The sequence below is a fragment of the Spinacia oleracea genome, chromosome 3 (assembly GCF_020520425.1).
Source record: "Spinacia oleracea cultivar Varoflay chromosome 3, BTI_SOV_V1, whole genome shotgun sequence".
NCBI classification, from domain to species: Eukaryota; Viridiplantae; Streptophyta; class Magnoliopsida; order Caryophyllales; family Amaranthaceae; genus Spinacia; species Spinacia oleracea.
Window position 1 is genome coordinate 53,515,770 of NC_079489.1, and position 23,185 is coordinate 53,538,954.

At 36.1% G+C, this 23,185-nt stretch overlaps 1 protein-coding gene across 1 annotated transcript in view; it reads left to right on the forward strand.

Moving 5' to 3' along the window:
* Positions 1 to 1,122: 1,122 nt before the first annotated feature.
* Positions 1,123 to 23,185, forward strand: part of LOC110792258 (protein virilizer homolog) — a 33,147-nt gene continuing 11,084 nt past the window's right edge. Inside the window, exons 1-15 of the mRNA XM_021997074.2 lie at positions 1,123 to 1,365; positions 1,615 to 1,703; positions 2,422 to 2,545; positions 9,438 to 10,097; positions 10,505 to 10,873; positions 10,941 to 11,045; positions 12,108 to 12,290; positions 13,140 to 13,281; positions 13,357 to 13,532; positions 13,678 to 13,763; positions 17,459 to 17,507; positions 18,342 to 18,408; positions 18,513 to 18,991; positions 19,217 to 19,316; positions 21,931 to 22,064. Of these exons, the coding sequence (XP_021852766.1) occupies positions 1,291 to 1,365; positions 1,615 to 1,703; positions 2,422 to 2,545; positions 9,438 to 10,097; positions 10,505 to 10,873; positions 10,941 to 11,045; positions 12,108 to 12,290; positions 13,140 to 13,281; positions 13,357 to 13,532; positions 13,678 to 13,763; positions 17,459 to 17,507; positions 18,342 to 18,408; positions 18,513 to 18,991; positions 19,217 to 19,316; positions 21,931 to 22,064 (2,838 nt within the window). The 5' untranslated portion in view covers positions 1,123 to 1,290. The remainder of the gene's footprint in view (positions 1,366 to 1,614; positions 1,704 to 2,421; positions 2,546 to 9,437; positions 10,098 to 10,504; positions 10,874 to 10,940; positions 11,046 to 12,107; positions 12,291 to 13,139; positions 13,282 to 13,356; positions 13,533 to 13,677; positions 13,764 to 17,458; positions 17,508 to 18,341; positions 18,409 to 18,512; positions 18,992 to 19,216; positions 19,317 to 21,930; positions 22,065 to 23,185) is intronic.

Consider the following 23,185-nt stretch of genomic DNA (forward strand, 5'->3'; position numbering starts at 1 on the left):
CTCGATTGGTCATTGTGGCTTCTTTGGGCCTTATGATGGAGATATTAAGGCCCACGTCATGTGGTGCCCCCTAGGAAACAACTCTTCATATATTGAGGGACTGCCCCGCGGAGAAGGCAGTTTGGAGACGGCTAGGAGGGCCAATAAATGACCCTCATTTCTTTCATACCACACTGCAACAATGGCTACGGAGTAACATTACTTAGCATTAAGAGGTTGGCAGGCCCATTTGGTCAACTTACTTTGGGGTGGCAGCATGGTGGATATGGAGGTGGAGGAATAACCTCCTCTTTGGGAGACGAGATGACATACCAATTGACATAGGAGCGTTAGGTGCGTTATGAAGAGACTAGAAGAGGAATGGAAGGTGCGGATCGAGGAAAGCTCACAAAGCCCCAAATTACAGAAACAGGAAGTTGCTATCTCTTGGAAATACCCTAAACCAGGTTGGTATGTTCTCAACACCGATGGTGCGGCTAAAGGCAACCATGGTGCAGCTGGTGGAGGTGCAATCATTCGTGATCAAGGGGGTGTTTTCATCTCAGCTCTAACCGCCAACTTTGGTATATGTTCTTCATTTAAGGCAGAGCTGAAAGCTCTTCTTCGAGGCATCGAACTGGCTAGGAATCTAGCCATTACTAAACTGTAGATTCAAATTGATAACTTGGCTTGCGTACAAATACTCAAAGGCATGGAAGATAGCGGAGGTGAGTGTCATCACCTGATCGAAGACTGCAGAAGGCTAATTCGATTGAATGACTGGGAAGTCGACATAATCCATGTGTATAGGGAGGAAAACCGAGCTGCGGACTGGCTTGCTAATAATGGGGTCGATAATGCCAACAATTTGTCCATCTTAGGGTCAACACCTGTAGCACTCGCAAGGATCTTGGAGGAAGATAGAATGGGGATCAACAACCCTCGTTTCATCCCCCTTGAAGGCTTAAATAGGCTAGCAAAGTAGGAGGTTGTTAGTGTTTTGTTCTTTTCCTTTCGATTTTTGCTTTACTTTATTTTTCTTCTTTGTAATTTTGCCTTTTTCTGGATTTCTATATCCTCATGAGAATCAAAAAAATAAAAATAAATAAAAAACTTTTCTTTAAGAAAATAAAAAGAAAAACTCTTCTCAAATCAACCGACTTTCCAGTCATAAACTCTCACGGGTCACTCAGCTTTCAAGAGAGATTTCCTCCGCTATTGCTCACTGCCTTCGCTGCAAATACTCCGGCAAGGTGGCTCTGCGGCGACGCTTGCTACCACACCGCTCGCCGGCTCTCCGAATATCTCAACATGGGTCGACCCGAACCCTGTGTACTCTTTGCCCAGACCTTCGTTCACCCTCAGTTGGACGAATACGTTGACGAAGTAATCCCTTTTTTTCTCTCTTCTATTGTTCGTCATTGTTGCAATTTAGTAATTTTTGTTAATTTTTAAATAAGTTGGAAATTTCCCGTCACTTATATTCCAAGATATTTGGGATTTGGGGTTTATTGGATGCTGATTGAATTAGTTTAGTTTTTTTTTTTGTATTATGAAAATTTATGGTCTAAGTACTTTTTGTGAATTTCTGCCTTAATTTTGTGGATGTTTCTGATTGATTTAATTCTTTGTTAGGTCATGTTTGCTGAACCTATTGTGATATCCGCCTGTGAGTTTTTGGAGCAAAATGCGCCGTCAGCTTCGTCTGCCGTCACTCTTCTCGGGTATATATATGACATAACACTTGCTTACATTGTTCTTCTTCTTCTTCTTCCTTTTTCTTTTTATTTATTTATTTAATATTACTTTTATTTCTGATGGCAATATTCAAAGCTAACCAATTGGACAAGAAAATTTGCAGTCTTTGCACTAACTTTCATTTTTGTTACCGTGTCCTGTAAATACAATTTGAGGGTTTAGCTTTTGAGTCAAGGGTTAGCTGAAATGAAAAATATCATGATATCATCAAGGTATCCTGGGGATGAACAAGTTTACTTGTAGGTCGGATCAACAAGGAATATCTAATGGAAAAATCTTAACAAAGGTGGGTAGAATGGTAGATTATCCATCTAATATTAAGTGCATATTTTGTTTTCTTCTAAAATCTATCTCATGTTAGTAGATGCCTGTGGGTAAAAGTAGTCTAAAGCCCAATTTATGCCTGTTTAGTTTTAAGAAAAGATATCAGTTTGAAAAGCAAGCCTTTATAAAGAGGCTAGCAAGCAGTTAGGAAAGATAAGTGTAACCAACATTTAGAAACGAAGGTAGGATATCTTATTTTTGTTTTATTATAATCATCTTTAAACCTAACTATCTTTCTTCTAAAACAGTGTTAAAGTAGTAATTATCTCATAGGCATCTGATTCCTTGCCCATTATACTTTATGGATAGAAGATTATTAATTTTGTGAAAAAATTGCCGTCTTTGATTTCTTTTTTCCAGGGCTACTTCACCTCCTTCTTTCGCTTTGGAGGTATTTGTTCAGTGTGAGGGGGAAGCGAGATTTAGGCGTCTTTGCCAACCATTTCTATACTCACATTCGTCATCAAACGTTCTTGAAGTTGAGGTAGTCAATGCTTCATGTTTTGCAAATTTGTACTTGGGAATGAATTTCTTTAATTGTTATAATAGTTATTTACATACATATTTTCACATAGCCGTGTTTATGGATATAACAATCAAATTTGTGTATGTTATGATGACATTTCTCTTACAAGTAAGTAACACAATAGGTGAAAAAGGGGATTTTAAGTTTTAAGGATGGTTCTAAATTACATCATGATATTTTTATATTACATTTATGTGGAATACTAGACCTATGCAATGGACCGGGTCAGGGTCGGGTCAGAGGTTAAGTGGACCGGCAGATTGGGTCATGCTCATCTTTTAATGGACCGGGTCGGGTCATGTTCCAGTTATCATGACCCGACCCACCTCGTCCCGTTTAAATTTCTGAAAATAAATATAAAATCAATTCCATTTTCTTCTTTTTCATCTTTGAAGCAAGACAGTAACACTTTAGTCAACTAAATAAAACGCATCCTCTAAATAAAAACAAATATAGTACCCTAATCGGGAAAAACTTATTCACGACAACTTAAAGCAAGACAGTAACAAATTAGTTAACTAAATAAAAAACCCAAATTCAGCAAAAAAAGAACAATAAAACCAATTCTTAGCGCATAACGCCAAGATCTTTGAAGCAAGATCTATCAATAAATTTACCTCAATTAGCGCATAAAATATATGCAAACCTTCAAAAAAAAAGGCAGGGAATGTGAATTATTATTATTATTATTATTATTATATAAACTGAGATAATTTTCAAACTAGCTTAGAAACATCGACAAATGTTTAATTCAGTATCCCATTATTATAATCTAATAATGGAAGAATATCATCAAAATGAAATAATGGGTATCCTGAATTTTAAAATTTGGGAATTCAATATAATAATTTTGCGGAGATTTTAGTCGGACAATGAAATTACAATTAAGCTGGTTAAAAAATTTTGAGGAACTCATTTGGGGTATTGACGTTGCAAATTTAACAGCAGAGGAAAGAGAAAGAGAGAAAGCTAGAGGAGTTGGGATGATAGTCATATTTTACGTTCGTTTCTTCAACAGAGAGAACTCGAAATAAAATTGACTCTTTAAAAGCCCATCAGGGCCCGGCCCAACCCATTTAGTGTTAAAATTATGTTGACCCTTTAAGGACCCACACCCATTTATGTAGAGGGTCGGGTTTGACCTTGTAATTTCAGGGTCGGGTCAGGGCCCTTAATGGGCGTCCGCCCCATTGCACAGGTCTAGTAAATACTGATATATATTAGAATGCAACCTTCACTGAAGGATCACAAAAATTAGGAGGTTATGAGTCTAGTTTTTGTTGTTTTAATTTGGATCTTCACTGTGTCTGACAATATTTTCAACAACATTAAGCTACCAAAGAATATTTTGGATTGTCTTCCTATGGATCTGTCTTGATTCTGTCGGTTAATATTTAAAGAGGCTAATTCACCTCTCTTAAGTTGCACTCCTGCTATTAAAATACTTGGCATAGGAACTTGTAATGTGTTTTACTTTGTGTGCAGTGCCCTGAAGTTGTCAACTAGTACCTTTGTGATTCTTGAGGTTACGAGTTTAGTCTTTTGGTATAAAGAGGGCGACTAATAAAGGAAAAATTAGGTCGTTACTTGTCTCTACTAAATCAAACAAAAACCCAACATCACCAAACCAAGTAAAGTAATAAGTAAGGGTCGAAATCCACAAGGACTAAGGTACACCAGTTTATGCTAATCAAAGAATAAGCTAAGTCGGAATCAAGTTGAAAATTGTCAACTAACAAGTAACAACTAATGACTAATAAAGTTAACTACAAAGGACAAACAAGGTTAAGGAATGAGATCAAACACCAACAATTCTGAAACAAGTATATGAGGAACAAATAAGAGTAATGATGAACAAACAAAGAAGGCGTTGGTTAGAGATATATCCCCACATGACTCCCGCCTTGGACCAATTCTTAAAAAGCTGAAAAGTCTTTGTACGATCAACATCACTAATCGCCTAACTCTAACAAAGGGGCGCGCTAACACCTGAAAAAGGGAGGATGATCAATCCAACTAAAACTATAGTCAAATGCGAACTCCTGCCCTACACACAAGTACACAACTATCCTTAGGTCAAGTTTAGACACGAACTAAACAATAGTCAAGATTTAGGTCACGATCCCTTGATGTTCCTAAAGTTAATTACCCCAAAGTTAAGGTCACACGCAAGTAGCTAATTTGCATATAACAAAGTTGGAGTATGCTCAAACAAGCAATGATTTAATCATACAAAATCACCAAATTCAAATTCAAATTCAAATTCAAATACCCAAATCAATTATTGTTGGGTTTTCACCGAAACCCTAACCACGAAATTACTCCATCAGCATAAAAATAGGAAATTGAAAGAAATTAACAACTAGAAACATGAAACTAATCAATAGTAACAATTATGCTGACCATGAATCATAAAACTACGCAAAAACAATTATACTAAGCATGAACAATTAAACTAATCAAAGTAACAAATAAATCAATAAATGTGAAGAGAGAGTAAGAAAATCTCATTGATTAACCGGTGGATGTTCAAATCATCAAGTTCCCCATCTTTGATTCTTCAAAATCCATTTTCAACTCATTGTTTTTCTCACTTTCTCTCTCTAAAACCAATTAAAATCCTAGAAATATTGAAATTAATCTAATATGTACAATCTAATTGTCATAACCAAAAGTTTGGTATTATACTACAAGCCTAAAAAGAATTAAAAGATAGGAGATTAAAAAGGAAAAGATAAAGAAAAATAATTTAAAAGGTATTAAAAGGAGAAAAGAGAAAAAAGAAAAAGAAACTAAAACCCAAACCAAACATATCAAACCCAAGTTCCTTCGTTTCTTTACTGCTCTTCCCCTTCTTTCATCTTCCTTCATCCACCATCATCATGATCGTTCATCTTCCTCAGGGGCGGATCCAGGAATTTACAAATTGGGGTCCAAAATATTTTAATTTCTCATATTTGCTTTTTGTAAGGGGTTAAAGTTGAAAGGTAAGTAGTCAAAATATTACAAACGCCATAATAAAATCGGGGGGATTTAGATTAGTGGAGGATTTATTAGGTTTCATAACAATAAAACTCAATACCTAGTCTAAATTACAACAATAACTTGGCTCGATTTCAATAATAAAAAAATATGAGTGTAAAGGACGAGTTTTCATACTTTGAAGGAGATTTAAGTTATTACAATGGTCGTTGAACGTTACACAATGACACTAATAACAAATGGAACATCATTCTTAATGCTTATGGTGCGTTAAGGTATTATATAATTAGGCCTTTAAATAGTTCAAAGAAACATGTAACAAATAAGTCTATAATAAGCAACAAAAGAAAAAAGAAAGTGATAAAAAAAAAAGACAAACAAAGAGAAAGTAAATTAACAAAAATAAAACCATGAAAAATTTAGAGTTCAACAAAGGACAAATAAAAGACCAAAAAATGAAGGAAAATTTGTCATAAAGGACCTTTTAAAACACAAAAATTGTGAGAAAGGACCTTTTAAAAAAAAGTTGTGAAAGAAGGCCCAATTGGGTTTTTTTTTGTTGTGAATAAGGACCATAAGCGATTTTTCGGTAGTCAACGACTGTTTTCCGGCGTTGACCATCACGTGTCTTAAATTTTAACATTTTTAAAAAAAAAAGTTTTTCTCCAATATTTTCCCCCATCCCCAACTAACGTTTTCAGATGTAAAAAAAAACAAGCAATTGTGTAAAATCAGAATTAAACTCCTGTATAGTAAAAGTAAAATCAGAAGAAAAAAAAAACCTAAAATACCCTAATTTTAAGAATCCGAAAATTGGAGAAATTTAAGGAAAAAAAATTGGGGCTTTTAGTGATACCTCGTACGAAAAGGACCGACAAGCAATTGGGTTGCGCGAATTTGATTGATTTCAACTGAGGAGAAGAAATTCGTGGTTGGAAGGAAGAAGAAAATGGCGGAGCAGCACATAGCAGGAGAGAGAAAATCGGTTTTTTTTTTTTTTTTTTTTTTTTACATCTGAATAAGTTAGTTGAAGGTGGGGGAATATTTTTTTTTAAAAATAATTGTTAAAATTTAAGACACGTGCGTGTCACGTGATGGTCAACGCCGGAAAACAGTCGTTGACCACCGGAAAATCGCTTATGGTCCTTATTCACAACAAAAAAACCCAATTGGGCCTTCTTTCACAACTTTTTTTTTAAAAGGTCCTTTCTCACAATTTTTGTGTTTTAAAAGGTCCTTTTGTGACAAATTTTTCAAAAATGAATGAAAAAAGCCCCCATTATTGAGAATCGAACTTGTGTCCCCTATTTAGCATATTTATTAAGCAACCAATAAGCTACAAGTATATTTCATTAACTTTAGTGTAAGTTAATGATTAATATATTAATTATTTCAAGTGCAATTAATTATTTCAACATTAATTTAACAGTTTTTTTTAAAAAAATTGGGGATCCCTTTGGACCCCTCCAGGACCATGTAGGTCCGCCACTGATCTTCCTCTTCTAAGTTAATCATACTGAATTTGTCACTCAACATCAGTTCTACCGGACCGTTCATTTTCATTATTCCGGTACAAAAATCCGCGCTCAAATGTTTGATCGAACTTAAAAGAGGTTCAATCGGATCCAATTTTGGTCCGGGCAAACTTAAGGGAGGTTCAGTAGGAACCGAAATCTTCAATTTTGAAAGAATTTTTCCTAAATTTGGGTTTGGTCTGTATTTGGGCTGTAATGTATGGTGTGGGGAGTGCTGAAGGATGCTGCAATTGGCGTTTGGTAGAGGTGGAGCTTAGACTGTTGTGCAATGATGCTGCGAGACTGCTGTTGTTGGCGGAGGAGGAGAGATGGAGGTGCAACGCTGTCTTGTTTGGGTGGTGTAGGCGAGTTGGGGAAGATGAGGGAGTGTTGGGGCTTCCATTGACTGTTTGTGTGGGCGAAGAGTGGTGATGCCCGGTGGTGCATGCGGGAAAGAGAAAGGCTGTGTTGTTTGGAGAGGGAGAAGATGGAGATGATGCATGGCTTATTGATGTGGTGTAGGATAAGATAAAGGTGGTGTATGATAAGGCTGTTGTTGACCATGTTGCATAATTAATTTTTGCCTCGAAACTTGTACTCCGGCACGGCGAACAAAAATCACCTACACAATTAATACTGAAAATTATTAGGTACACCCGGGTTCACCATGCACCCAAGGATATTTTTATGGCCATTGATAGTCAACTATCACATTTCCTCCTCACATGTAAGAAGAAAACGTGAGAGGGTGCACCGTGCAACCGGGTGCATGTAAATATGTAATATGTTCTAAATTAATACGTGGGAAAAAATGGAAAATAGAAAATAAAACGAAAATAAAACAATAAAGACGAGAGTGACTAAAAAGAAATAAAAATAGAAAGTCAATTACGGAAAGTAAGCTAATTAAACTATAAATTATAAAATAAAGAAAAAGAGATAAATTACGCAATTAAGGCCTAAAATCTAATAAAAACCAATAGAAACATTAGCTAAGCTATAAAATAATAAAATAATAAGAAGTAAAGGCTAAAAGGGATTAAAATAGATTAAAATATAAACAAAAGTACCTAAAAACTACGCCTAGGAGTGACAATTTTTGACACTCATCAGCGACATTGTCTACAACTATTTTACTGATGAATTTCTGTAGGAGTATGAGCTGTAAATCTGCAATATGTCTAATATTCTCCATGTTACCTTTTCCAGACCCAGAAAAATTGATTTTAACACTGATTTTATTCTTTTCAAGAAGGTAGCGTAATGCGTTAAGTATTCATTTAGACTTTAGGAGTTGGACTGCCAGTTTCCTATGAGAAATGTGGTCTGCGGAAACGTAGCATGCTGTTGCTGTTTGGTACTAGCTGGTTTAACATTATAATTACCTCTTTTTTGGATAGAGAGGGAGTGCATAGAAACATGTTTCCACGAGACAACCATGGCTGTCAGTGTTATGGTGAATGTTGACATTTTTCTCTTGCAGTTTCTTCTTAATCGACCAGAGGCCTTTGTTTAATTACTTCTATAGAATACATGGAAGTATAAACAGTTCACAACATTTGGCTTCAAAGGAACTCGAACATTTTTAGCAATGATAATTTTATGTAGTACTTAGTAAAATTCTGTTTAATATTGCTTGTAGATGTGATGATGAGATGAGAGCTGTTCTCATTTATTTGGGGCTTGTGGGGCTTCATCAACCCTTCCTAGAAGGTGGGGGGAAGTTGTTACCACTAATAGACTTAGGTGTTTTGGTGTATTTACTACTTTTGGTTATAAAACTTTATTGCCAAAAAAGAGTTTCTCTTCCTTTTGATTGGAGGGGAGGGTTTCGTGAAAAGTTGTGGTTGATGCCTTGAAGAAGGGTGCATGATTTTTGCTGATAGATAAAACTTTGCAGTTTTCATGCACAGCAACCAACTCAGAAATTGAAACCTATAAAGCTCCTGTGCCTGAATATGTGTGGGGCAGGAAAACATGGAGATTTCGATTCTGGAATGACTTATTCTTTTAGGAATAAATTATTCATTATGTTATGAAGCCTTTTAAATTTATAAGATCACGTGTTCTACCTTACCATGTAAAATTACTTCTCATCTTACGTTAAAAATAATAATCCGTTTATAAATTTGAAAGGAGGTTGGTTCAGAAAATAAAAAGGGTCTGATTTAGCACCTTCATTACCATGTGCATGTGCGATAATGATATAATGCATTTTACTTTGCAAGAGTGCTTACATCATGTCTAACTAATTTCTCATTGATAAGTTCTATTCATTCTTGAGTATCCTTCTCCCTCAAATAGAAAAATTTGAAAAGTACTTTCTGTTTAGCTACTGACATATGTTTTGGCAGGCTGTGGTGACTAATCATCTAGTCGTGAGGGGCAGTTATCGCAGTCTAAGCTTGGTTGTATACGGAAACACAGCTGAAGATCTTGGGCAGTTTAATGTTGAATTTGACTTGGACAACTCTGTAGCAAAACTTGTTTCTTCTTCTGAGGCAAAGCTTGAGGACCTGCCACCTCTATTACATTCTAGAAATCCTAAATTTGAGGATGCGATATCCTCTCTGAAGGCATTGTCTTCAATGCTCCCAGCGGCAGATATTTCTGTACAGATGCGGCAGTTTTTGCAACTTATATTTAAGATATTGGATATCCCAAACTTTGGTGAATTTAGTCAGAAGGTTATGGCTTTGATTACTTCAGCAGTTGCTTCATTTTTCACAGATGACTTAGCTAGTGCTGGAATCACATTGCAAGAGTTAAATTTGGGAGCATTAGCGAATGTCAAAGGGTCTTTTCATGTTTTCACTGAGGCTCAAAGGAATCTTTTTGAGCTTTGTAAAAGATACGTAGGAGCAGGCCATATATATGGAGATTTTTTGGTAGGGTGCAGTTTTCTCGAGTCTGAAGCCGAGTTAGCCACTTCTAAAGAGTTGGTCGATATGTTGTTCCAGCATTTCCCGTTCAATAGGGATACTGTATTTGTTGGACATCCTCATCTATCAAAGGTAAATTATGATTTTTCTATTGCTATGGAAAGTCTTGTCAAATAAGTAGGAAACTAAGATATAGAATTCTGGCCCTTCTTCTGGTCATGTTTTCTCGAGGTTGGTTGATATAACTATTACTTGGAGAACTTATTTCTAGCCCCAAAATCAGTTTATAAAAATATTTTTTGATTCCTAATGCTTCTTTGTACTTGTCAAGTTTCACAGGACTATTGTTTTTGCGATCCTAGTCCCCTCTTTTTATTAACTGTAAAATTTAGAAGATGCACTATTCCTTCCTTCTGTAAAGCATATAAATGGAAGTATGGCACTTCATTATTTCTCAATACACTTGGTTTCTTATTGATGTTTTGATATGTTGACATCTTACTGATCCGTTCTTCCGTTGTTTTTTCTTTCATTTCCAGAGTAATAATGTACTTCTTTGGTTGAGTTTAGCTCTGATTCTATGTTCGGGGAAAGAGAGTTGTTTTCATTATGTAAATGGTGGAGGAATGGAGCAGCTTGCACATTTCTTTAGCCAGGAAATGCTAAATAGTGCGACAGTTACTTTGATGCTTCTTGGAGCTATGGAACAGGCAACTCGATACTCTGTTGGGTGTGAAGGTTTGTTAGGTTGGTGGCCTCGTGAAGGTGAAAAGGTCCCATCTGGTGTTAGTGAAGGATATAGCCTACTGTTAAAGTTACTTATGCAAAAACAACGGCATGATATTGCTGCATTGACGACTTATATACTTCATCGGTTGCGGTTCTATGAAGTCGCTTCGAGATATGAGGTATATTTTCTGGATTATGAATTCTTCATTATGCTACAAGAAGCTATTCTGATTTTTCTGATTGCAGTATGCAGTACTTTCCATATTGGGTGGACTCTCTGGTGATGGGAATGCTACAACCACGACCTTAAGCCTGCTATTGAAAGCCAAGTTACAGCTAAGAAAGCTCTTGGTTAGTTTTTTTTTTTGGGGTGATATCAGGGCTGCCATTATTCTATCATAAAACTAAAATCAATTTCAGTTTTTTTGATATGTTGATGCTTTGGTACTCCCTCCCATATAAGTTTCTTTTTGCATACAGACAAAGGAGTAGGTTTTGCATTGGTATTCAAAGGTGGCTTCTACTTTTCTTTTGGTACCTAAACTGACAAGTAGTCAAGTAGTAGTATATTGATAATTTATTTGACAAATATGGAATAAAGGAGTAAGTTAAGTGGTAATATAATGTGGAGTGTAGGGAGTAGAAGAGTTTGAGTCAAAATGTCTTTAAATTTTGTTTCAACCTTTGTTTCTACTTTTATGTGATGGTTAAAGGAAGTAAGATGCAAAATTGACTACTTAGATGCTTGACCAGGAAATTTCGAAGTTCTAAGGAATTTTTTTGGTTGGTTGCTGTTTCAGTTCAAGGTCTTTTTATTTGTTGGGGGGTGTGAAGTGAAAATATAATGAAGTTTTTTTTAACAAACAAATTGGGTAGAAAACTACCAACCTAAGATCAATGGACTCTGAAACAACACCACCTGATTTCTAGATTTTGAAAACCATTTGTCACTTATTTTAACATTATGCACCTTACGTGTGGTAAAGGTGTTCAATTAGCAGCCATTTGTTTTTTCCCTTTTTTTTTTCTTCCTCCGATAATAGGATTCTAAAACACAACAGTTAATCTCTAGATTTGAAAACCGCACCTGGCTTATTACGTTTATAAAATATTTCGACCAGTTCATGATTGTGAGACGTGTGTTTAACTTGCACCCTTTTGTCTTTGTTGGAGGTGTCCACCCTTCTTTGCTTGTCAGAAAAAAAATTTACTTTTAAGTGAACCCGCTGCGGTCTAATCTGTAGTAATGTATAAAAAAACGAGGCATTGTTTTTTTGGTGATTTCTGACTAAGTGTTCCAACTGTATGTCTTATAGTATCTAGGTAATCTATGTCTATCACGTGTTATCTTGTTCTCATGTAAAGTTGGATTATCACTTCTTGGTTTCTGTTCGTTGACAAATGTATATGCAGAAAATGATTAACTCGTCGGGTTGGGTTGAGGATCCTTCTCCAATGGCCTGTGCAATCCGATCATTAATGGTGGCATCTTCTGAAGGATCATTGTCTTTCAAAGCAACCAGCAAGCTTATTGCTTCGTCAAGTTGTCGTTTTCTGCATCAGAAAATTGATGCAAAGTTGCTCTCCCTTTTGAAGGTACTTTCTCCTAGATACATGGAATTAAAACTCGGCCGTTCCGTTATGTAACGGCCGTTCTGTAACGGGTTTTGGATTTGCCGTTCCAGGAAAGCCGAACCCATCCGCGTTTTTTTTTCTATGTCTAGATAGATTCTTGTTGAGTTTCACTTTCATTTCTTTAAATTTTTATCTTTATTTTACAGTCAGCTACTAGTGAATTATTTAATCCTGATTGCTTAATTTCGTTACAGTCCAGATTGAAACCATCAGAAAATTCAGAATCAGGGTATTAAATACGTGACCGTGGAAGTTGTAGTTCAATGCTTATAAAGATGTATAAAGGCTATTCACATATCTCATTTTCTTGCATGGTTAGAAAATATTGATCTAGTCAATAGAATTAAAGTAATTCAATACACTTACGTTCTTTTGTTGTCAAATAATATCTTTAACTTATTTGAATTTGTTATATTTATAGAATTCTCTATCACAACGATTGGTGTGATACTATGATGTGGTTGTCAAAGGGCATAACAGTGACATGATTTAAGTCTTGATAATTAAAGATATTAATGATTGAAATATTGCATTGGCAAACGTGATAAAAGAATTTTGTCAACTTATAAAGAACGGAGGAAATATATACTAAGCTGACTTCATGCTTGAATCTTGGAAATTTTGGTATCATGCCCCGAGCGCTGACAAATACGAGTTTATATTGATGGTCGATTGACTTCAGATGTTTTACTTCCCTCTTTCTTTCATTGACTTGACTTTACCAAGTCCAGTTTTTCCTGAACCTTTTTCATTGGGCTGAACCCACTGTTTTTCTTGTGCTAGATTTGACACAGTTTGCTTTTATTGTAGGAGAGAGGGTTTCTTCCCTTATCAGTTGCATTAATATCGTCAACAGAGTTGCGGGCTGAAAGAGGACATGCTCTCGAAGCTTTTTTGGATTTGACGTCTTCTATTGAAGCCACAATTCTTTCACTTATGTTTTGCCGTTCAGGTTATTATGTTTCCTTTTTGTTTTGCTTGTTTTTCTTTACTTTGTGCTGTTAATAACATGCATTAGATTTGGCAGGTCTTGTCTTCCTGCTGCAGCATCCTGATCTTTCCTCCACAATCATTCGTGCATTCAAGGGGGATGATAATGTCACTAAATTTATTCCTCTTCGATATGCATATGTTTTGGTATCAAAAGGGTTTTTTTGCCATCTGCAAGAGGTTGGAACAAACCTTGAGATGCATCTGAGAGTGGTTAGTCCTTGCTGGTCATTTATTTTTCCGATTTCTCCTATTTATCAATTTTCCACATTATCATTTCTTGTGTTTTCCTTCTTTCATCTTGGGATAATGGGGTGGTTGTTGCTAACTTGTTGGTGCTTTCTTCTGTGCTGATCAGGTTCATGCTGTTGATCGCTTGCTTACATCAACACCATGTTCAGAGGAACTTCTTTGGGTGTTGTGGGAGCTTTGTGGTCTGTCCAGGTAGACTAGGCTCTGCGAACTTTTCACCTTTGTTTCTCTCTCCCCCCTCCCCTCCCAGATAAAATCAGTTATCTGTCATAAAACCATCATTATGTTAGCTTGTTTACAGTAGAAGCATGGCATATCTTTTAATCTTCCTCCCAACTGTATTTTGTCTTCGTGATGTGTGCAAGAGTTCAATTATGATCTGTGTAAGATTTGAACTTATGGAACTGATCAAAGTTTGTGTTTTCAACTTCCTATGCTATTTGACTCAGACAAAAGAGAAAAGAATGATTTCTATTCCTCTCACTGGAAGCCTTCGCACCAACTCAAGCTCCTTGCTTTCCTTCTTCCTGTCTATGCTTGTCCAAACCCACCTTTCATCTGTTTAGTAGGGTTGTCGGAGGCAAGATAAGTTTAGATTAACGCAAGCAATTTAAGAGATATTTTGTTAAAAATTACTAATCTTATGATGTGGCTCATACTTTTTTTTTAATAATCTCAAGTGCATTACTATTTAATGACACTCATCTAAATTTCCTGGTCAATATCCCATATTTTGGTGCACATGCAGTTTTTAAAACAAGATTAAGAGTATGGTATGGACAACACATAGTGATCAGAAATCTTCCATTTTAAAAGAACTTCAACATCAATCGTTTTTTTCCTTTGCCTTTTTGACACTTTTCAACTAATCTCACTCAAACTTTGATTAAAGATTGAGTAATCACAAAGATTACTGTTTTCCTTAAAAGAACAATTTACTCACAAAGATCACAGATGGAGAGAGAAAGTCTCATATATTAATAATCATCAAAATTTGCACTTACAAAATGATTCTCTTCTTTAGGTAACCCTTAGGAACTTCTAAACAGCCCTTGGACTATAAATGAATGGAACATCATATTATTTTTTAAAAGACGCACTACGAAATTCTGGGATTAAAGCCGTATTAACCTACTGATGTAAATTTCTTGGACACAACTTTCATCTTCAAGGGGTCTCACCCATGAATAATGCGTGGCTATTCAACGTATTAACCATGCCCTTACGTTCCTTTTCATCCTTGCTTTCCAATTTCCTTTTATAGTCTCATAGCTTCACCCAGTTCCAAGCCTAGTGTTTCATGCAACAATAAAAACAGTCAAAACATAGCTTCACCTCACTCTTACAAATCTCACGATACGGGTGAGTGGGACTGGGTGCCGGTCAAAATCTAAGGAACCGTTACCGGAACCGATCAGAACCGGGTCCCGAATTTTGGAACCGGTCCCGGAACCATTCAAACCGGGTCCAAATTTTTTGGAACCAGAACCGGTTCCGGGTACCCGGTTAGCCTTCACTTTTAATTAATGGATGCTTAATTAATTAATGATTGCTTAGTTAATTAATGCTTGCTTAATTAACAATTAAGTTAAAGATGAATTTTATACTTCAGTTTTTTTTTCTAATAAACTATCAACTTGACAATTTTTAAGTTGTTTTTTTCTAGAATTTTTACCTCAAAATAACAAATAATTATTATATTTTTGAACTATTTGTCTCCGCTGGTACCCGGTACCGGAACCGGAACCGGTACCAACAGCTACCCACTGGGTACCGAGTCCTAGAAATCTAGATCCGGAACCAAAACCGGTTATGACCGGTTCCAAAAATTTGGAACCGGAACCGGTCCAACGAGCTGGTTCCGGCTCCGGACCCGCCGGGTCCTTTGCGGTTCCGAGTCCGGGACCGGGTACCCCTATTACTGCTCACCCCTATTTCACGATAAGGTAGACATGAAGCAACCGTTTCACAACAATTTATCTATACCAAACTCAACAATTAAGGGTCCAGTGCACATGCGAAGCACATCATAATGTTGTGAATATCAAGGATTTGGATATCATTATCACAATCCGCTCCTAAATCTCTCAACATTCCAATGTATGTAAGGTCTTCCTCATTATACCTGACAGCATAAAGAGAAGTGAAAAGAATGGACTACCTCATGAAGTGAAGATAAGTCGGAGGTTGGTCTTACTCGTTATATCTTGGTGGTGGAATGGTGGTAGTGATTAAAGATTGAGTAGTCACAATGAAGGTTTTTCGTTCGAGGCATACTTGGTCTTGCTCGACGACTAAATGGAATAAATACTACCTCCGTTCCACAATACATGCAAAATTTCTTTTTGCACGTATTCCAACACGCTTCTTTGGGCATTAATATCTCTAAATGCGTAAAAGTAAAATTATATTAGTTAATATTTGAAATCCTCGCATTGATACGAATTTAACAAGATCTCACTTGAGTATGTTTTTTTTACATAATTGTGTAAGAAAAATTGTCTAACTTGATTGATGAATAGTGCGCAGAAGAGAAATGATGCATATATTGCGAAACTGAGGTAGTAGAAAGTAAAGTATTGTCAATCAGATCACAAAAGGCATAATGCTTAACCATTTGGCTAGCAAGCTAAATGACTTTGATTAATTGATTTTATTAGACCATTTTGGTTAGATGGTAGTGATTAAAGATGGCTAGGAAGATCCATCATGTCTAGTCCCTAATGGAATTTTTTTATACACCAGCATTATAGTTTTAGGGGTGAGCTTTCTCTGGAACAAATAATTGCTCTTTAACTTGGAATTCCTTTGCATTATGTGGAAAAGCTCAGGCCCTTCTTTGATGATAGGTTCTTACTCCATGCCAGTGTTTAAAAAGCGTAAAGCGGTAGAGCAAAGCGCTTAATTAGGCCTACACGAAGCGTTTTAAAGAAGCGCGCCGAAGCGCACGAAGCGTGCTTTTTTGCGCTTCATTGAAATTCTTTCACTTTTTTTATTTTACGTTGTAAACTTTTTTTTTATTTTTATGTTGTTATTGTGTTTTGGTCCACACCCTATTAATCCTTAACAACAGAAAGTGGGACAAGAGTTTAAAAAAAATGGAAAAAGAAGAAAAGAAGAAGACAACGGTCACAACAGCCGACCCTAGCTTCTTGATAAACACTACTCCCCCCTTCCCTAGAAAAAGATTGCTGCATTGCAATTTTTTGGGTCAAACTTTGGAAACTTTGACCATGAATTCTCATTAGTCTATAAGAAATAATATATTCATGTGGTGTCTTGCTAGATTAGTTTCAATATATATTTTCGGTAGATCAACTTTTTACAATTTTTACGTGTGTAGAAATCATAGATAATGTAAACTCCCTCTAATAGTACCTATGGACATATTAGAGGGACTTTTTTTTTTGAAAAGTTACATGTAAACTCATTATCATTTACATCAATTAATTATCGCCTACCAAGCGGACGTAAGAGATAATGAGGCAAAGGGTGTATTTTTCAGCATGATCTTGAATTCTTGATAGGGACTTAAAGATTCGAGAGTTTCACATTTATCCACTGTATTTTAGTTGTTTTTTTATTTTCACCTTATTTTCCCTTCTCTGAATTTATATGAATAGCAACCGTTATCTGAACTAATATACTTTTGTGGAACTCTTTTGCCTTGTTTCAATTTCATATAATTGTGAATTGAACTTAGTTGCCCCTATTCGAATTTATTGCTCCTTATTTTCCCTTGTTGAAGTTATTGGCCCTTATATGAATTTTCTTGAATCGTTTTTATTTTTTTGGTTACTTGAAAAAGACAAGGCCTACATCTCTCTTTATCTACTGTCAATCATTCTCCGTGGTAGTTTCTGCTTACATGTGCAAGTTATATGCAGATCTGATGGTGGACGTCAAGCATTACTGGCTCTCACACACTTTCCAGAGGTATGGATGTGATGTCTTGTATCAGGAGTATCTGATATTTATAATCATGTTGCTGGACTTGAGTTCCCTCCCATGCTAGCTAGGGTTTCGGATTAAATCCTTACTGTTTTACTGTGTACTTTATGGGTTATTTGCAGAATACTAGGAGTGGGGGCCTTTGATTTAAAAATAAAAATTCCATCTTGAGATGCAAAAATTGCAGGGAACACTTTTAAAGTCCATATATCCTTTTAAATACATTTTGTTAACAATTTATTGTCAAGTATCAGATTTAGTGTGTAAATTGTTGTTTAACCTCGCTTATGACATTCTCTTTTCCCATGTCGCTTCTACTTTGGAAGACAATTATTGTGTACCAAAACATGGGTGGAAGGGGAAAACAAGAAATGGTTAAAAACGGGTTTTCATGTTATAATCTATTATGTTGGAGACAGAGACTGATCAAAACAGTTAAAAGTTCTTTGGTTTCAATGGAGACTGAATTGGGGGGTTCTAAGTAATATCTGCAGAGGGGGGGGGGGGGGGGGTGGGCCCATTAAGGATGGTTTGTTACTTATAATCCTTATCATGTTATGCCATGATGTATACATTCAAAACTTAGTTCTTTCATTATTGTATTATATGAAGTATTGGTGTATATGCTGTGGAATCTGATACACTTATTACATGAATAAACTGCCTTTGAGAATTGAGACATTCGGGTTATAGAAGGAAACAATTACGCGTATGAGTATGCCGACAGCTCAGTATTCATAAACATGATAAAAGTACATGATAACTGGTTGAGTGATGTAAAAACAATTCACTCTAAGGATACTTGTTTTGAACTTGCAGGCTTTTACAATATTGATTGAAGCACTGCATTCTGCCAAGGAGTTGGAACCTATTTCTTTGTCTTGCGGTATTCCAATATCAAACTTCTGTAACAAGTGTTACACTTCTACAGTGCTTCTGTAGTGTTTTCTATATTATGATTGACATGTCGTGTTCTTTTGTGGTTTCTAGGCACCCCTTTGAATCTTGCTATCTTTCATGCTGCTGCTGAGATATGTGAGATCATTGTTACAGATCCAACTTCATCTTCAGTCAGTGTCTGGATTGACCATGCAACTGATCTCCATAGAGCTCTGCATTCCTCTTCTCCTGGATCTAATAGAAAAGATGCCCCTAGTAGACTCTTGGAGTGGATAGATGCTGGGGTTGTTTACCATAAAAATGGGGCTGTTGGTCTTCTACGTTATGCCGCTGTTTTAGCCTTTGGGGGTGATGCTCATATAACTTCTACAAACATTTTGGTATCAGACTCAATGGATGTGGAGGATGTAGTTGGAGATACTTCTAATGAATCAGATGTCAATGTTGTTGAAAGTCTGCTTGGGAAACTTGTTTCTGACAAGTCATTTGATGGGGTTGCGCTTCGCGATTCATCTGTGGCTCAGTTAATAACAGCAATTAGGATTTTGGCGCTCATTTCTGAAAATGCGGTGAGATTTGTCAATGCACATATTTTAGGAACATATTGGCTTTATAGCTTGCGTATATCTGGTGTCTGGACCTCCCTACTGGTTTCCATGTAGTGGAACTCATTACATTGGAATGGATCCTGTAAAATGCTCATTAAAGTAGATGTTTTAATTTCTAAATGCTCGACAATGCTTACAATAACTTATATGGTCCATTAAATTCCCTCCCGTTTTCAATTTACACAGGACGTTGCTGCTTCACTGTTTGATGAAGGTGCTATGACAGTTGTCTATATCATTCTCGTGAACACCAGATTGATGCTTGAAAGATCTTCCAATAATTATGGTAATTATATTGTTGTTGGAATTTGTGATTTAAGGCTACATTTGTTTGATGGACCGATTACTGTGGACAGCAGTATGACTATTCTTGCACCAGGAGAGCAATTAAGAAATTGACAAACTTGTTTCTTTTTAGTTCTCTTATTAACTTTCGATTGTTTTTGCACATTTGAGTAATATCCAACTTTATCTAAGAGTCATAGCAAAGAGTAGTATTAATTTATAAATTGTTGTGTATAAGTGAAAACTTTATTTTTCGTGCATCAATGTTTGGCATGGTGATTTGTTGCTTGTTGAATTTTGGGAAGATAATTCATTGGGAGGTTGAGATTAGTGGGTTTGAGTCGGATGTTTATGTGGGTAATTGTATGTTGGCATTGTACTTGTAACTCGGGAAATGGGTAATGCACAGTTAGTGTTTGATGGAAATTAGGTTGAACCGTAAGCACAGGATTTTGAATAGCAGAGTTGTGGTGATGCTGCAGTGGTTGGGCGGCTAACGGTGGTGACGGCAGTGGTGGTGTTCAGTTGATGGAAGAGGAGATGAAAGGAAAGTGATTAAGGTGGTGGATGTAGTAACGGTGTTGGTGGTGACGAGTGATTGAGGAGAGAGGGGATTTGGGAAGTTTAAGGAGAGAGAAAAATATTGAAGTTAAGAGGTGAGAAAATAAATATTTTGTTTTTTTCCTTCTCCAAAAATCATTTTGTTGTTATTTTAATGAAGTTAACTATATTGCAGCGGAGTTGTATCCTAAGGTTCTTAACTATACCGTTTGAAAGTTGAGGTTCTTAACTAAAACTTGTGGCAAATTTTAGGTCCTTGAAGTATGATTTATGCTTTACTCTTGGGTTTTCCCATATGGAGGACCGAATTTTTTTTAATTTCATACATAACCTTGTGTTATTGTTAACACTTCAACTTTCTTCTGTAACATAAATGATCCTTTTCTGTTCATGCACTGTTGGTTTTCTCATATATTGTGATAAAATTAGTTTGCAGAGCCTGGATTCATTAAATGCCCCTTTCTCCTCAGCTGTTAGTTTCCTCCACCCCCATTGGGTAATTCCTTGAGCAATTCTACACCAAGACCACCACCACAGCAACATCTCCCTGACCTATCCAGCAACATCATGCCATAATTCACTCCAAAAGAATTCACTTCATTTCATCGATGATGTTGCTGGCGGCAGAGAATTGGAGAGGTCCTGTGTATTCTCCTTGACCACCCATGTTTCACTAGCATCTAATTGCCTTCACTTGTTCCCCTTGGATTCACCGGCATCCTCTTGTTTCCTTCTTCAAATATGTGCGTGTTTTAGTTTTCACTGCCAAAGATTGCATGTAGTTTTCACCTCTTGGTTCCGTATTTGAACGTTTGGAACTTGATTTAGAAAACACATCCACCTAAATGATTATGAAATATTAGATGTTTCTTTCAGAGGTCATGCAGTCAATAATAGTAATCTATCTACAGTCCTTTTTCTGTTAATGCATATGCTATATTTTCTGGGTTTTAAGAGGTGGTTGGATTCCAGGCCTTAAGTCAAGAATGGATAAGAAGGGTGGTAGGAGGTCCAGGGAGAAGAGTTCTTATGTTTCCTTTTTCTTTGATTTCTCGTGGAGGATGGTTGTGGTTTCTGCAGTTCATGACTAGTAGTGGCTATGAGCTTGTGGTAAGGGGAAGGGGAAGGTTTGGATTGGGGTAGAAACGGGAAAGAGGGGGGGGGGGGGTAATGTTGATTCATACGTAAAGTATTTCTCGATTTTTTTTACAAGAGCTAGCAGTATATTTGACGGTTTTACATTTTATGATTAAGAAATTTTGAACAGGTCCAAGTGGTTATTTTGTGAAATTTATCTTTGTCCCCTATCCACCAAAGAGAATGTGCAAAAACATAGGGTTACCAAGTAGAATTAACCTTTCTTTTCTGGTGGTTGGGGGGAGGGAGAGGGTGAGTAGGGATGAAGAGACACTTGCGTGAATGTAGAGCCAAGATGAGCGCTACATAAATATATGATATCTGGAAAAATTAACTGGAAATGATACGAATAGAAGTTCTAATTGGCTAGAAAGAGTAGAGAGGCACAACAGGGTTTGGCGCTGACTAACAATGCAGAAATCTTCTCTTTTGGGATCGTAAATGTGAATGAATAGGAGTCTTTCCTTTTCTGTCTTTCATGAATTAATAAAGTAACCGAATTATATTAGATTTGGAAAGATTAAATATAGGAAATTTTGCAGTCCGACATTTAACATCTCTTGCAAGGAGATGTCATTTATGCTACTGTAACTTCCATGCAAAGTTTGATGTTTCCTCTTTCAAGTAATAAAATTGTTTGTAGGACCTTATGTAGCTATATTGGGTTTAATTGATTATTGAACTTTGGCTTTCTTAGGTTTTCATGATGTGCACCCTAAAAGGAAATTTACCAATCTTGCTATATTTTAATATATCAAGTTTGATATTTACTTTGAATTGTTCTTAGGACTTTGGCTAGCTATATACTGGTTTTGGTTTTTGAATGTTTTGCTTCCTTCCGTTTCCATGTTATTGACTTGGATTTTTTTTCTGGGTAAACTCTACTTATGAGACAATTTAATTTGTTATCGGAACAGATTATCTTGTTGATGATGGCATAGAGTGCAGTTCTACATCTGATCTATTGCTGGAGCGTAATCGCGAGAAATACCTGGTTGATCTTTTGATTCCTTCGCTTCTGCTGCTTATAGAGCTTCTGCAAAGATTAAAGGTTGTTGCACAATTTTCTGAAATTCATCTTCCACTAAAATTTTGTTACGCATGATTATCACCCTGTGTACAAGTGGAATCTGGAAACCTCATACTGTGATAGTATTTGACTGGATGTAGGTGTTGGTGGCTTCAATATTAGCTCATAGAAAGTTAGTATATGTATAGATCAGGTTTTGAAAAGGCAAAATTGTCAAAAAGTACCTTACTTTTGTACCTTTTTGTGGCCTAGTACCTTAACTGTTTGATTTTCTCAAATATTACCTTGTTTTCAACTTCTTTTAAATATGGCACCTTTAAGACATTTTCCGATGTAAAAGTCAATTTCTGGGGAGTTGATTAACCTATTTCTTCTTTTTTCTTGCGTGTTCCGCACGTACTCCTCCAACACAAATCTCACTCGCTTCTTTTTCTTCTCTCTTCTCTCTATATTTACCAATCCTTCCAGATTATTTTGATCTCACCTCCTGTTCGTCTTTATCATCACCATTATTTCCCGTTCTTTAGCCCCTCTCTTTCTTAACAAATACGAGAACTACAAATTTTTTGGTCTCGATTTCAAGAACTATATATATTTTCTTGGTCATTTACAAATTAAACATCAAAGATTTTTAGTTTTTACTGTTTTTTTTTATAATTTCCTAGAAAAGGGGGGTCGGGGAGGTTAGATGATGCATAAATAATTTTCTAGAGTTGAAGATTTAAAAGTTGATCTAAAAAATAAAATCAAAATATATGCTCCACTTTAAAGTGCAAGTGTAATATGATATGAATAATATAATGATAGAAACCAAATAAATATGCATTAAAAAAATAACTAATACACAAGTCAGTGCAATCATAGAGAACCATCCAAGTCTACAAAACACGGACATGGGATGCGTGATGAATGGGAAAAGAATAAAGGAGAAAGAATGAGCGAAATGTAAAGAGTAGATGCCCTAGCTAGATGAGCATATCATTTTGTAAGAAGAAAAGGGTTTGAGTTCCTTTTGAAAGAAGAAAAAAGAGAGATTGAGGTTCACGCACAAGACACAATAAAAAGAGAAGGAAAACGCTAGTCAACTACCGGAAAATTGAATTTTCTATCAGAAAAAGTATTTTCATGGTGCCATTTTAAAA